General features: G+C 53.7%; 1 protein-coding gene across 6 annotated transcripts; it reads left to right on the top strand.

Moving 5' to 3' along the window:
• The first annotated feature begins 4,820 nt into the window (after positions 1-4,820).
• ST6GALNAC4 (ST6 N-acetylgalactosaminide alpha-2,6-sialyltransferase 4) lies at positions 4,821-14,023 on the top strand. 6 transcript variants are annotated; one of them, XM_061433616.1, is made up of 7 exons: positions 4,821-4,981; positions 5,361-5,494; positions 7,052-7,237; positions 9,586-9,998; positions 12,063-12,170; positions 13,014-13,106; positions 13,315-13,405. In XM_061433616.1, the coding sequence occupies exons 1-6, from the start codon at positions 4,945-4,947 to the stop codon at positions 13,084-13,086; spliced, it is 951 nt and encodes a 316-aa protein (XP_061289600.1). In that variant the 5' UTR covers positions 4,821-4,944; the 3' UTR covers positions 13,087-13,106; positions 13,315-13,405. The 6 variants fall into 6 exon arrangements, 5 of the variants coding, with proteins under 5 accessions (XP_061289600.1, XP_061289599.1, XP_061289598.1 ...); XR_009739605.1 differs by lacking the exon at positions 13,014-13,106 and adding an exon at positions 12,549-12,697 and having other exon boundaries at positions 4,822-4,981; positions 13,315-13,404; XM_061433613.1 differs by lacking the exon at positions 13,014-13,106 and having other exon boundaries at positions 4,824-4,981; positions 5,409-5,494; positions 13,315-14,023.
• Positions 14,024-14,104: the final 81 nt, after the last annotated feature.

Raw genomic sequence — 14,104 nt, 5'->3', positions numbered from 1 at the left:
GGAGCGGGGGCTCCTGGAATATATACGTAATTGACGTCATCCCTTGCTGTTTGGGTGACGCTGGGTGATTACTCAACTTTTCTGAGCCGGCACAAACCACGGAGCACTTCTCATTCTGGCTCAGCAGGAAGTTGAGACACAGACTGCGTTAAGGTCATCACTAGGAAGGTGGGTGGGTCGTGGAAACTCTGGTGGAAGGGCAGCACGGCAGGAAACAGGGCCTGAAAGGAAGTGGCCCGTCTAAGGTCTCACGAGGCACAGGACTCCTGGCTCTTCTAACTGGCTCAAGCAACACATTATCTAGCACTGTGTGTGTGCTGGACACCCTGCCGGTGTTGGAAATGCTCTCAGAACATGACTGGCCTGGCTGCCCACACAGAGATTAGAGGCTAGTGGGCAGGTGGACCATAAACAAGACAATGAATTAATACACAGTGTTATTTCAGAGTGTGACAAGTCCTCTGAAAAAAATGAATCCAGTTGGGACAAGAGGGATGGGGGTGTGGTATCAGAGGGGTTGACAAGGGCCTTCTAAGGAGGTGATATTTGAGCTGAATGACTAGAAAGAGCTGGCCATGTGAATACAGAAGTCCAGGTTGAGGATACACCAAGTGCAAAGGTCCTGAGGTAGGAACAAGTTCAATGCAATTGGAGATTGAAACGGCAGTCAGGGTGGGTGGACAGCGATTAGGAAGGAGGCAGGAGTTCAGAGTATGCAGGGCCTCACAGATCAGGGAGAGGAGACAGGACTTTTGCAGGGTTGAACAGAAGAGCTTCACCTGAGGCGGCAGGACTTGCCAGTGTCAGTTCCTCTGTGGATGTACGCTCCTCCTCTGCTCTGGGAGCCCAGGACCGTGGTGTGTGTCCCTGTCCCCATGCAGTCTTAGCAAGGCAGGCTATGCCTCTCTGCGGAAGGAATCGTCACTTCACCAGCCATTGTGGGTGATGAGTGAATCCATAGGAACATCTCATCATTTTCTTCCCCTTGGAGTTGGGGCCACGGAGAGAGACTGAACTTAGGTGTGCCCAGGTTAGGGGGAGGCAACACAAGGAAGGCTTGCGCTCAAAGGATGCCCTGGGAGCAGGGTCGCTTCAACATCAGCCCTTCCGATAGGATGAGGAGCAGCATGGAGGTCTAGTCACCGGCTTCGGGGAATTTGGCTTTGCATGTGGGCTTCCCAGGTAGTGCTAATGGTAAAGAACCCGCCTGCCGATGCAGAAGATGCAGGTTCAGTCCCTGGGTTGGGAAGATCCCCTGGAGGAGAGCATGGCAACCCATTCCATATCCTTGCCTGGAGAATCTCTCATGGACAGAGGAGCCTGGTGGACTACAGTTACTGGGGTCGCAAAGAATCAGACATGACTGAAGTGACTTAGCACACACACACATGGAGTGGAGAGCCCTGGAAAGTTGCTGAACTGGGTGCAGGTACCCAACACAGATACCTTGCTATTGTATCCACATCAGAACCTCTTAGAAAAAGGAAAATAGAGTTTGAGATAGGACCAGAGCAGGAGCCCAGGCTTTTACAGTGTGACTTCTTTTGTTACTGTGTTTCCTCCTCCTCTTGCATGAAACTCATAGGATTTAAACTTAGTAATTCAAGATGGAGTCACAGTGGCCAATGTGAACTTCCATATTAGTTGTTGTGAACTGTCCATTACAGGACTGTGAGTGTCTGAGTGTGATAAATGAACATTGTCGCTTTGGGGTCTTCCTTGGAGGTCCAGCAGTTAAGATTCTATGCTTTCCCTGCAGAGGGTGAAGGTTTGATCCCTGGTGGGGGAACTAAGATCCTGCATACCATGTACTGTGGTCAAAAAAAAAAAAAAAAAAATAGTGTTGCTTTAGATAAGAGATTTGTTTGGTTCCTCAGAAAGACTCTACTGGCACCGAGACTGATAGAGACTAAGACTCCTTGGGGGCATAACTGTTACCCCCTATAGGCAGATCCCTTAAAATGAGACCACAGTGCTAAGTGACTTGAAGGCTCATTGCTGGAGGACTCCCCGCTGCTGTTCCAGATGGATGCTCTGTTGGAGCAGAAGGTGACTTCCTATCATGTCTGTCATGAGACTGGTTCAGCTGAACCAAAACCTGCTGCTCACTGGTGCTGAGATGGGATCTTCCCAGACTTCTTCTTGGACTAGTCTGTTACCCCCCTTTCTATTTTCCCTACTTTGACTAACCTGTGTTGCCTGCTTTTGTTGTTGTTCAGTCAGTAAGTCATGTCCTACTCTTTGTGACCCCATGGTTACCAGGCTTCCCTGTTCTTCATCATCTCCCGGAGTTTGTTCAAACTCATTTCCATTGAGCTGGTAATGCCATCCAACCATCTCCTCTGTCATTCCCCTTCTCCTCCTGCCTTCAATCTCTCATCATTCAGTTCAGTTCAGTTCAGCCGCTCAGTTGTGTCTGACTCTTTGTGACCCCATGAATTGCAGCACGCCAGGCCTCCCTGTCCATCACCAACTCCCGGAATTTGCTCAAACTCATGTCCATCGAGTCGGTGATGCCATCCAGACATCTCATTCTCTGTCATCCCCTTCTCCTCCTGCCCCCAATCCCTCCCAGCATCAGAGTCTTTTCCAATGAGTCAACTCTTTGCATGAGATGGCCAAAATACTGGAGTTTCGGCTTTAGCATCATTCCTTCCAAAGAACACCCAGGACTGATCTCCTTTAGGATGGACTGGTAGGATCTCCTTGCAGTCCAAGGGACTCTCAAGAGTCTTCTCCAACACCACACTTCAAAAGCATCAATTCTTCAGCGATCAGCTTTCTTCACAGTCCAACTCTCACATCCATACATGACTACTGGAAAAACCATAGCCTTGACTAGACAGACCTTTGTTGGCAAAGTAATGTCTCTGCTTTTCAATATGCTATCTAGGTTGGTCATAACTTTCCTTCCAAGGAGTAAGCGTCTTTTAATTTCATGGCTGCAGTCACCATCGGCAGTGATTTTGGAGCCTCCCAAAATAAAGTCTGACACTGTTTCCACTGTTTCCCCATCTATTTCCCATGAAGTGATGGGACCGGATGCCATGATCTTCGTTTTCTGAATGTTGAGCTTTAAGCCAACTTTTTCACTTTCCACTTTCACTTTCATCAAGAGGCTTTTAGTTCCTCTTCACTTTCTGCCATAAGGGTGGTGTCATCTGCATATCTGAGGTTATTGATATTTCTCCTGGCAATCTTGATTCCAGCTTGTGCTTCTTCCAGCCCAGCGTTTCTCATGATGTACTCTGCATAGAAGTTAAATAAGCAGGGTGACAGTATACAGCCTTGACGTACCCCTTTTCCTATTTGGAACCAGTCTGTTGTTCCATGTCCAGTTCTAACTGTTGCTTCCTGACCTGCATATAGGTTTCTCAAGAGGCAGATCAGGTGGTCTGGTATTCCCATCTCTTTCAGATTTTTTCCAGTTTATTGTGATCCACACAGTCAAAGGCTTTGGCATAGTCAATAAAGCAGAAATAGATGTTTTTTTGGAACTCTCTTGCTTTTTCCATGATCCAGTGGATGTTGGCAATTTGATCCCAGCATCATGGTCTTTTCCAATGAGTCAGCTCTTCACATCAGGTGGCCAAAGTACTGGAGCTTTAGCTTCTGCATCAGTCCTTCCAATGAATATTCAGGGTTGATTTCCTTTAAGATTGACTGGTTTGATCTCCTTGCAGTCCAAGGGACTCTTAAGAGCCTTCTCTAGCACCACAGTTGGAAAGCATCAATTCTTCAGTGGTCAGCCCTCTTTATAGTCCAACTCTTTGCCTGCTAATTGTGTACAATAAACCAAGTGACTCATGAATTGAATACTGGTTATGTTTTGTATATCCCCAGTCCTGTGATTCTAGCCTGGTCTTACCGCTGGACCCTGCAAAAAAACAGGGGCATTTGGGAGTTGTAAGTAGGTGGTCAGAGCCCTGGCTTTGCAGTGACTGCCCAGTTCAAATCCTGCTTCTGCCACAAGATGCCCCTGCACTTTGAGGTAGCTTCTATCATCAACCTCCCTCCACAGAGGAGAAAAACAGGCTCATCTGAGGTAGTCCAGGTAAGGATGCCAGAAAGAGTCGGACATGACTGAGCGACTAACACACAGTTACACTGGACTTTCAGATTTCTAACGTAATTAGTGGCTGCTTTCCTGCGTAGTTCAACCGATAAAGAATCTGCCTGCACTGCTGGAGACCTGGGTTCAATACTTGGGTCGGGAAGATCCCCTGGAGAAAGAAATGGCAACCCACTCCAGTATTCTTGCCTGCAGAATCCCATGAACAGAGGAGCCTGGCGGGCTACAGTCCACAGGGTTGCAAGAGTCGGACGCGACTTAGCGCTATCTTTCTTTCTTTTCTGAAGTTCCAATATACGTGGGCATCCGGTATTTTACTTGGCGAAATCCGGCAACCCTACCAAGCTTGAAATCTGGAGCTGCCTGAGCCTAAAACCCCACTTGATTATCCCTGAAGCTCCCCACCCCCAAACTTCAGGAATGGAGAAATTCCAATCCGGACCACAAGAGAGCGACAAGGCACACAAGGCACCCTCTAGGTCTTTCCTCTGGGGGGGGCCGCCCACCCCACCACCCGCAAGAGCTTGGGAGATGAGCTGAAAGGCGGAAGGGAAGAGATGCCGGAGCTGAGACTCCGCCCCCAGCTGCTGAGGCCGGGTCCTCAGACCCTGCGGCCTCACCGCCCCCGCCCACGCCCACGCCCACCGCGCACGCCCCACCCGAGGCGCGCTCGTAGGTCCCGCCCCAGCCCCGCCCCCGGCGCCTGTCTCCTCCTCCCCGTCCTAGCAGACCCCGCCCCCACCGGCGGCGGCGCACAATGAGTTTCCAGCCTTCAGAAGCTGAGGCGACGGCGACGGCGACGCCTCAGCCCCGGGGCTCCGGCTTCCTGCCCCGTCCGTCCCGCCCGCGGGCCATGGAGCTCCGAGCAACGCATGGGGAGCAGCCGGCGCATCCCCGCCTGCCCTCCAGGTTAGCGCCCCAGCGGGTGAGGGGTCGGTGGGATCTGGCAGTGGGGTGGAGAGCCCTTGTCCCCTCCAGCCCCAGGCCTCTCTGTTAGTGAGTTGGGCGGAGATGGGAGTCAAGGCTCCAGGCCCCTGGTGCTTATCTGACCCAGAGTGGATGGGGTGGCCTTGAGCCCTGGGCTTCTCATGTCTACCTCTCCTTCCCCGTCTGTGCAATGGGGACTGGGTTGGCGGGAGGTTTCAGCTCCTTTAGGAAGAGATTACAGCTCCTTTAGGATGGAGACAGTGCTTGCCCCGTGTTTGGGGACTTAAGGGCGTATGATTCCCAGAAGCCGTCTGCCCTGACCCAGGCCTGCACCCTCCCCTGCCTCGGTATCCCTGGGCAGTTTCCTCGGAAGCCTGGGACCCAGCTCTGAGTGTCTGGGTCTTGGCAGGTCCCTGGCTCCCATCCCTTCCCAGCCTGATCCCTGGAGGCAGCAGCCACGGGCTACTGAGCGGCAGTGACAGCATGAAGGCTCCGGTAAGTGGCAGAAGGAGGAAGGCTCACAGGGGAGGTGGCTTCCGGCCCAGTAGCCTCTCCCCCAACCCCAGAGCTGACTGTCACTTCTGATTCCACTGCTCCTGAGCTGAAGGAGACGGGGAGACCAGCCTCAAAGTCCAGCCCTGATCTGGCAGGCTGTGTGGCCCCAGGCAAGTGGCATTCCCTCTCTGGTTTCAGTACTTTGCTCCTCTTCTATGTATAACGGAGATAATAGTACTGCCTCCTGTGAGCATCCAGGGGTCACCCAGGTGAGGCATCTACCTGGGAGCAGGGTATGTTGTGAAAGTTCAGTTGAGCGGAGTCTTGAGTTTATTCAGGAGCCCCTGGCGAGAGCCTTGAATGTTGTGGGAAGTCAGCCATGGCTGCCTGAATCAAGGTCTCTGGGTCCCTGCGGGCAGGGAACCAGGTGCCAAGCACAGCTTGAGGCCTCAGGGGCTGAACCCCCTCCTCCGCACAGCTGGTCTCACAGAGATTTATTTTTAGGAGCTGAAGTGGCTTGTGGGCAGAAAAGGGAGGGCCTCTGGCAGGATATGCCCAAGGAGGGGACTGGTGGGGGCTACTTTTTCACCTCTGATTTTCAGAGAGCCCCAGCCAGCTGCCAGTTGGTTCCTGAGGCAGAGGGACCTGTGTCTTAGGCAGGCTGGGAGACCGGTTAGAGCCCAGAGAGAGACACAGGTGGTGACTGAGGTGGCCCAGCACACAATGGCAGGCCAGAGTTGTGTCCCCCCACCAGGCAGCCCCTCCTTGAAGGCTCGGTGGAGGTATTCACTACATCCGCCAGCCGGGCAGGGGGCCAGGAGGGCTTCCTGGTTCACGTGGCCTCTGGGGACGTGGTTTCTGGAGGAGGGCGCTTCAAGGCTGCAGCTCTCAGTTCTTGAAACCATTTGCTGAGTGACGCTTCCCAATATCCCCTTCTACTGTCTCTTTACTCACAGGGTCTGCTGACCCAGGTCATGATCATCGGCTGGGGGAGGGGACGGCTCTGGGTGTGCGGGACAGCCTGAGCCTGGGGTCTGAAGGGAACTGGTGGCCCTTCTGCTGGGCCATGCCTGACCTCATGTGCACAGCACTTTATGGTAGCCCTTTGGCCGCTGTCCTCAGAGTGAGTTCCCACTGTGGGTAGTATCAGTTTCATAGAGGAAGCAGGCCCAGAGACGTAGACAGTTATACCCAAGGCTGCACAGGGCACCTCAGCTTTCTGGTTAAGAGGACGGTTTCTGATTTGGAGACCCACCCTGCTGCTTTCTTACTGTGTGGCCTTAAGTTACCTACCCATTTTCACCCCAAATTGGTTTCCTTATCTAGAATATTGGGATAATAGGGCTTATCTCAGTCATGCATGTGCTCCGAACCTGACAGCCCAGAGACAGCCCCAGCCCTGGCTAACAGAGACTGTGGCCTCTGCTGATGTGCTGGGAACTACTGAGCTGGGATTTGGACCCATGAGGCTGGGGATCCCAGAGGCAGCTTCTAGGAGCTCCAGCGACACTGGCCCCCCACCCCTAACTCACACCCCATGACTGCGGTCTCCCCCAGTGTCGGCTCCTGCTCATCGTCCTCTGCTCTGTGGGCTTCTCGGCTATCTATATCCTGCTGTGCTACTGGGCCTGCCTGCCCTTCTGCCCAGCCTCCTGCCTGGACCCCCACCTCTCTATCAAGTCCAGGCCCACCGTGCCAGGGCCTCTGCACTTCAGTGGCTACAGCAGCGTGCCAGATGGGAAGGTGAGTTTGCTGGGCAGCGTGTCAGGGGCTGGGGGGTAGGCCCAGCCAAGGTTGCCAGGGTTCTCCCCGGACTCTCTGGGGACTGTGAGAACTGGGCTCATGTCAGGCCAGCCTGGATCCTGGACTTGGCTCCTCTGCTCAAGCTGACCAGTCCCTTTACCTCTCTGAGCTTCAAATTCTAGGAGGAAATTTTTTTTTTTTTTTCCAATTGTGGCTGCACTGCATGGCTTGCAGGATCTTAGTTCCCCGATTAGGGCTTGAATCCAGGCCACAGCAGTGAAAGCGCTGAGTCCTAACTACTGGACCACCAGGGTATTCCTAAATGTCTTTTTTTTTTTTTTTTTTTAATTCAACGAACATTGCCTGACTGCTCTCAGCTGGGCACTGGGGATAAAAAAGATGGGTTAGGCAGGGTGGCCACCTGAAACTCCTGGTCCATCCTGGAAGCCAGACAGCATCACATCGTGGTGGTACATGCAGCTTTAAATTTATTAAAAACTGTCCACGCACAACCCATCTGTTTAGCAAGTGTGTATTTGGTGCCTTAGATGTGCTCTGCCTTGTACTGATACCTGCTGGGGATACAGATCTGCCCCAGAGCTGGCCCTCTACAGGAGACAGGGACACTGGAGCCCAAGGGTGACAAGGCAGCTGAGGCCCCTGCCCCATGGCGTGCACCTCCCCATGCTTGTTTTGCCAGGAGAGGTTCAGAAGGCTTTACACCGCTCACCCTGATTTCAGCAGCCCCAGCTGGTAGGTTTCTTCTCAAAGGCATCTGCCAATGACACCCGGTGCAGGAAGGTCCGAGCTCGGAGTCTGCCAGCTCTCTGAGTGTTGGTCAGAGGGAGGAGGGCTCAGGGACCTTGCGTTGGAGATCTATTTCAGGTCTTCATCCCTCTGAGTCGCAGTTACCTTATCTATAAAAGGCAATCATTGTGGTTCCTACCTTGGTAGGGTTGCTCTGCAGGTCCAACTGCATGATTCATGGATAGTGTTTAGAATGGGTGCTGTATAAATCTTTGATCAAGATGCAAAAACAGCTGAGTTGGGAGGGACAAACTCAAGTGCCACCAGGTTTGGCCGAGAGGGACAAGCGGCGAGGTAGGCTGGGTAGATGCCGTCCCAGCTTCCGTGGTCACAGCTAGTGTTCATTTCAGATGCTCAGAGCTCATGAGGACGTGGCCCCAGGATGGCCAGATCCTCTGAGTTTGTTAACAGAGCAGAAAATCTTAGAATGTCGAAAGAGCTGATTTCTGTAAAGGATTCATTGTCTTAAAGATCCTGCAAAACAGAACAAGCAGAACACCTTCTGAGGCAGATGGTGACTTTGGATCTGAACAGACGACAGTTGTCAGCTCAGGCTTAAACTGAGGGCAGAATAAGGAATTCTTGTTCTTTATTGCCAGGGCATGGAAAATGGGGCTAAAAGTCCTTAAATCAACACTGTGTCAGACATAAACTGTCCCTGAGTGGGCTACAACTGTGTGTCTTTTATCGACTAGATTGAATATTCCCATATCCTTTACAGGCCTCCATAAACCTGTGTTCCCAAAGGGGCATGGAGGCCTGGGGTAGGCAGCAAGTCTTCTCTCCAGTGACAGTTTGCAGACTTGTTGGATTGGCTCCTACCTCTTATGAGATGATGAGGTGGGGTAGGAGGGCAGCTTACTGTGCCCTCAGTCTGTGCTGATCACTCTCTAGGCATTTTGAATTGAATCCTTAAAACCTGATCAAGCAGATGCTATTTTCATCCCCTTTTTATAGATAAGGAAATTGAGGCTCAGAGAGACAAAGTAACTTGCCTTAAGCACACACAGCTAGGATGGGGCAGAGCCAGGATTCAGGCTCAGAACCAGAGGTTCCCAATGTTGTGATGGGCTTTTACTTATAAACTGGGACAAGGAAAATGGGACTTGGGCAGAGGAGAAAGTGACCTAAAAGAAATTCTGAAGAGTTGAGGTTCATATTTACCTAACGAACATATAACTGACTCCTAGTCTGTGCCAGGAACTGCTCTGAGTGCTTTATAAATATTGACTTATATAACCCTAACAAGAAAGTGCAATGTAGGGCCTCATAGGGCCTTAGCAACAGAAACCAGGGCCAGAAATGTGGCTGATGGGAAAGCAGAGGCCTTGAGCATAGAATCTCAGCTCTGCCACATGTCACTGGAATGACCTTTAGAAAGTCATTCCAACTGCCTAGCCTCTGTTTCCTCATCTGCAAAAAGGGTTGATGAAGTCCTTGGAGCTGATACAGGTGGTCAGGGGTATTCTGGGTGGAGGAGAAGGCAGGGTGGAAGCTACGTGCCCAGGACTTCCTTTCTTTCTCTCTTCCTCCCCCTGCAGCCTCTGGTCCGAGAGCTGTGCCGCAGCTGCGCCGTGGTGTCCAGCTCAGGCCAGATGCTGGGCTCGGGCCTGGGCGCCGAGATTGACAGCGCTGAGTGCGTACTGCGCATGAACCAGGCGCCCACCGTGGGCTTCGAGGCAGACGTGGGCCAGCGGAGCACCCTGCGGGTCATCTCCCACACGAGCGTGCCTCTGTTGCTGCGAAACTATTCCCACTATTTCCAGCAGGCCCGGGACACACTCTATGTGGTGTGGGGCCAGGGGAAGCACATGGACCGGGCGCTGGGTGGCCGCACCTACCGTGCGCTGCTGCAGCTCACCAGGATGTACCCCGGCCTGCAGGTGTACACATTCACCGAGCGCATGATGGCCTACTGCGACCAGGTCTTCCAGGACGAGACGGGCAAGAACCGGTGAGCATGAGCCGGGGAGCTGGCCTGCTGGGGATCTCCCTGGCAGCTGGCGGCCTGCCTTCTCCAGGAGCCTCTGGTGCACTAAGGGTCTGCTCTGTCTGGCACTGGGGCTCAGCAGTGATAGAAGCAGGCATGGTCCTGCCCTCTGATGGGGACAGGAATCAGAGAGACTGTCATCATCGAATGACCATATAGATGTTCCACACGGCGGTGAAGGGCGTTCGGCCTCACCAGTATACACTGTGGCGGGGTGGTGGCGGGGGATGGTGGTGGTGGTGACCAGTGTGGGGCCATGGCAGGGAGCTCTTCTCTTTGGAGGGGATGTTCTAAGACCTGAATTGGTTTCTGATGTCCCTTCCAGAAAATGAAAGTAACAGTGGCAGTTCTAACAGCCCTTTTTGTGCACCAGGTACTGAGCTAAGTACTCTTGCTTTCAAGATCTCATTTTATCCAACACCCAAGAGAGCACTTGAACTCCTATGGCTTCCTTATCTGCACACTGGTTTCTCCCCCACCTCTCTAGCTCAGAAAATACAGCCACCAGCCTCCAGTTTTTTAGTCAAACACTTGACTTTGCCCTTGACTCCCCTTGTTTCATCACCTGCCACATAGGATGGGCTCTTGAATCTCCTTCCTTGTCCATGGGTACCTCCTTGACCAAAGCCACCATCCTTCTCTGTTTTTTGGTAATATTTTATTTTTTTATTTATTTGACTGTGCCTGGTCTTAGTTGCAGTACACGGGATCTTTGTTGTGGCATGCCAGATCTTTAGTTGTGGCATGCAGACTCTTAGCTGCAGAATGTGGGATCTAGTTTCCTGACCAGGGATCGAACCTGGGCCCTCTGCACTGAGAGCACAGAGTCTGAGCCACTGGACCACAGGGAAGTCCCCACACTCCCCTGCACTTGCAGCACCCCCTGCAGTCTGATCTCTAAGTGCCCCAGTGAGTTCATCCCACCAGTCACCTGGCCTCACCCTACAGCAGCTTCGCATCACGTGGAAAATAAAGTCCAGACTCCCACCTCCTCCCCTGCCCAGGCCTTCGTGCCCTTGCGTGGTCTGCCCCTGCCTGCTTCTGTGGCCTCATCGTCCGTCGCTTACCCTGCTCCAGCCGCACTGGCCGTGGACATCCACACTGCTCTCACCTGCAGGCCTTTGCACATGCCGTTCCTCCCCCAGATCCTCCCTTGTGTTCAATACAGATGGAGTTTCTCCTTGGCCCCATCTGAAGGGACACCTCCTACCTGACGTCCTTCATACCATTCTTTTGTTTCCTTGTCTTCTCAGCAGGTCTCTTCCAGCTGCCCACTTCCTTGAGAATGGTAGCGCTGGGTGGGGCCACTTCATGGCCAGCTCAGGGCTTGGGAGGTGTTAGGTTTGAATGGCTGAACCACCCCACAGCCCTTCAGTAGAGCCCGAGATGAATGGCCATCGACTGGGAAAGTAATCAGTACTGGTGCTTTTGGAGAGAGGCGAAGCCAGGTCCGGCTCCAGGGTCCCGTGCTCTGAGTTGGGGGTTGGGGCTTGAGGGAGGAGCTGGGCTGACTGTGTTCCCTTTCTATCACCACCTATAGTTATCCCCCTGTCACCCATAGGTCACTGAGGCTCAGAGAGGTTCATAAGCAAATCGGATGCCCCGGAGCAAATTCAGGGTTCAAACTGAAGACTGCTTGACTCTAGACAACCCTCTTCCCCGCTTTCAATGGCTGTGTTTCTGCTGCTTTTTGCTGTCTCTGCAAGCTTGGTCCCTGAGATGTGGAGAGGGTGTGACCAGGGCTGATGCATCATCATTGTTGGGGGCGTGGTTTGCTCAAGTTCTGTGTGGATGGGTAGAAGATGCACAGACCTGGGTTGGCACCCACGCCCACCTCTTGCCCACTACTGGCCTTGGGCCGGATCTTCCGGCTCCCCAGTGCTCCCACAGAGCCTCTCTGTGGGGGTTAAGATGAGAAGCCCTTGACTGGGAGGGGAACCAGTGCTGTGTGGTGAGCCTGGGGCCACCTTCCTTCCAAGTTGAGCTGGGGGACGTGGCCAGCTGACTGTGCGTCCCTCCCCCGGCCAGGAGGCAGTCCGGGTCCTTCCTCAGCACCGGCTGGTTCACTATGATTCTCGCCCTGGAGCTGTGTGAGGAGATCGTGGTCTACGGGATGGTCAGCGACAGCTACTGCAGGTCAGGCCAGCCAGGAGCCAGGTGGTGGGGGGGGACACCATGTTCGGGCCCTATGCTGAGGGTGTGTGGGCTTCCACGTGAGTAGCCAAGGCACAGACAGCCCTTGGGCCTGGTACCCGGTGGGAAGGAGCCCAACCTGTAGAACAGGCTGGGTTTCCCACCTCCACTCTGCCCAAGTGGCCTTGGGCCCAGCCGCCACCTCCCAGGGCAACCATTTTGTCAGGTCAAAGAGAGCAAATGACCACACTTTCCTCAGAAGCTTGTGGAGAGGTTTAGCAAGAGAATGATCTACTGAAGTCCTCGCCCCAGCCTCAGGGCTGCTGTGCGTGTCTGTGATCAGCTGTTACGCCTAAGCTTTGACTTGTGATGTTGTTCTAGTTCAACACTGTCATGGCTCCCATCACTGAACTGAAGGGGCCCCATGTTTTCATCCTCTGTTTTTTTGGGGAACTTCTTTGCTGAGCACGTGGGCAAGATGAAAGTAGCCCCTGTCTACCAGGACGCCTGGCTAGACTGCCTGTGAGTAGGTGGGTATGCAGGCCTGGCAGTTACATGCTGCGGGGACCCAGCGGTCCCTCAACCATGAGCCCGGCACCAGGCACTTTGCAATTTTTGACCTGTGGTTTTAGCTTCCCTGGTGGCTCAGACGGTAAAGCATCTGCCTGCAATGTGGGATGACCCAGGTTTGATCACTGGGTCGGGAAGATCCCCTGGAGAAGGAAATGGCAACCCACTCCAGTACTCTTGCCTGGAAAATTCCATGGATGGAGGAGCCTGGTAGGCTACAGTCCATGGGGTCACAAAGAGTCGGACACGACTGAGCCACTTCACTTTCACTTTCAGCCAAGGAAGTAGATGTCACCATCCCCATTTTACAGATGGGTTATTGAGGCTCAGGGTGTTTGTCTTGGCCTAGAGTCAACCAGCTCGCAAGAGGTACAGCCAGGGCTTGAACCCTTGGCCTTTAGAATCCTCGGGGGCTGCCCTGTTCTTCCTTTATCTGTCTTGGCCTCCCTTGGGACCTGGCCTGTGGGACTCTGTGGTCCGTAGGGCTGGGGGAGGGATGGTCCTGGCAGGTGGCGGGGTCTGGCGGGAGGCAGACCAGGTGGGCTGCCTCACACCTGTCCCTCTTCCCCACCCACAGGGAAGAGCATCACCCTTCAGTGCCTTACCACTACTTCGAGAAGGGCCGGCTGGACGAGTGTCAAATGTACCTGGCGCATGAGCGGGCGCCCCGCAGCGCCCACCGCTTCATCACCGAGAAGGCCGTGTTCTCTCGCTGGGCCAAGAAGAGGCCCATCGTCTTTGCCCACCCATCCTGGAGGACGCAGTGGTCCCATCGCCACAGCACCATCACCAGGCCTCTGTTGCAGCCACACTCAGCCAAAAACACTTAATTTATGGATCCTGCCTCCTGCCACGTGCCGAGCGGACCTGAGTTCCCTTCCAGCCATACCCCTGGGGACACTTGGAGCCATCTCAGGCTTCTAGACTTGGGGAGAGAGGAGGAGGCCTCTGGTGACCTTTGCAGCCTCCTCCCCACCCCTGCTCCCTGAGTAATCTGAGTCTTCGTTTTTAAGTTCTTCCCACCTCTGAGTCTGTCCAGTGGCCTTCGCCCTGGGGGCTGGTGGCCCCCAGTCACCAGCACTATGAATTTCAACCGAGCACCAGCCCTGGTCCTTCTTCTCTGCACTCCCTCTCCACCTGCCTTTGGTGCCACACTTCCCAGGCTGGTTGCCCTCAGCGGGGCAGCCTAGAGCTTGGGGTTCGTTGGGTGAAGTGGGGGGCCTTTGAACTGTGACTGCCAGGGCCACCTCTGGAGCGTACGGGTAAATGTGTTTTCTGGAAGCCTGTCCCGGCTATTGTCATGTGTCTGAGGGTGGGGACTGGAGCTTCTCTGCTCACCACAATCCCATGATCTGTTGCCTTGAGGG

Source organism: Bos javanicus, chromosome 11 (assembly GCF_032452875.1).
Source record: "Bos javanicus breed banteng chromosome 11, ARS-OSU_banteng_1.0, whole genome shotgun sequence".
Classification (NCBI taxonomy): domain Eukaryota; kingdom Metazoa; phylum Chordata; class Mammalia; order Artiodactyla; family Bovidae; genus Bos; species Bos javanicus.
The sequence above is the reverse complement of the archived record's forward strand: the minus strand, read 5'-3'. Positions and strand labels throughout refer to the sequence as shown.

Bases quoted from the DNA above. Each gene is read 5' to 3' on its own strand.
- ST6GALNAC4 (XM_061433612.1), top strand. From the start codon at position 4,945: ATGGGGAGCAGCCGGCGCATCCCCGCCTGCCCTCCAG. The intron at 4,982-5,360 runs GTTAGCGCCCCA...ATCCCTGGGCAG, and splicing joins CATCCCCGCCTGCCCTCCAG to TTTCCTCGGAAGCCTGGGAC. The intron at 7,238-9,585 runs GTGAGTTTGCTG...CTCCCCCTGCAG, and splicing joins GCAGCGTGCCAGATGGGAAG to CCTCTGGTCCGAGAGCTGTG.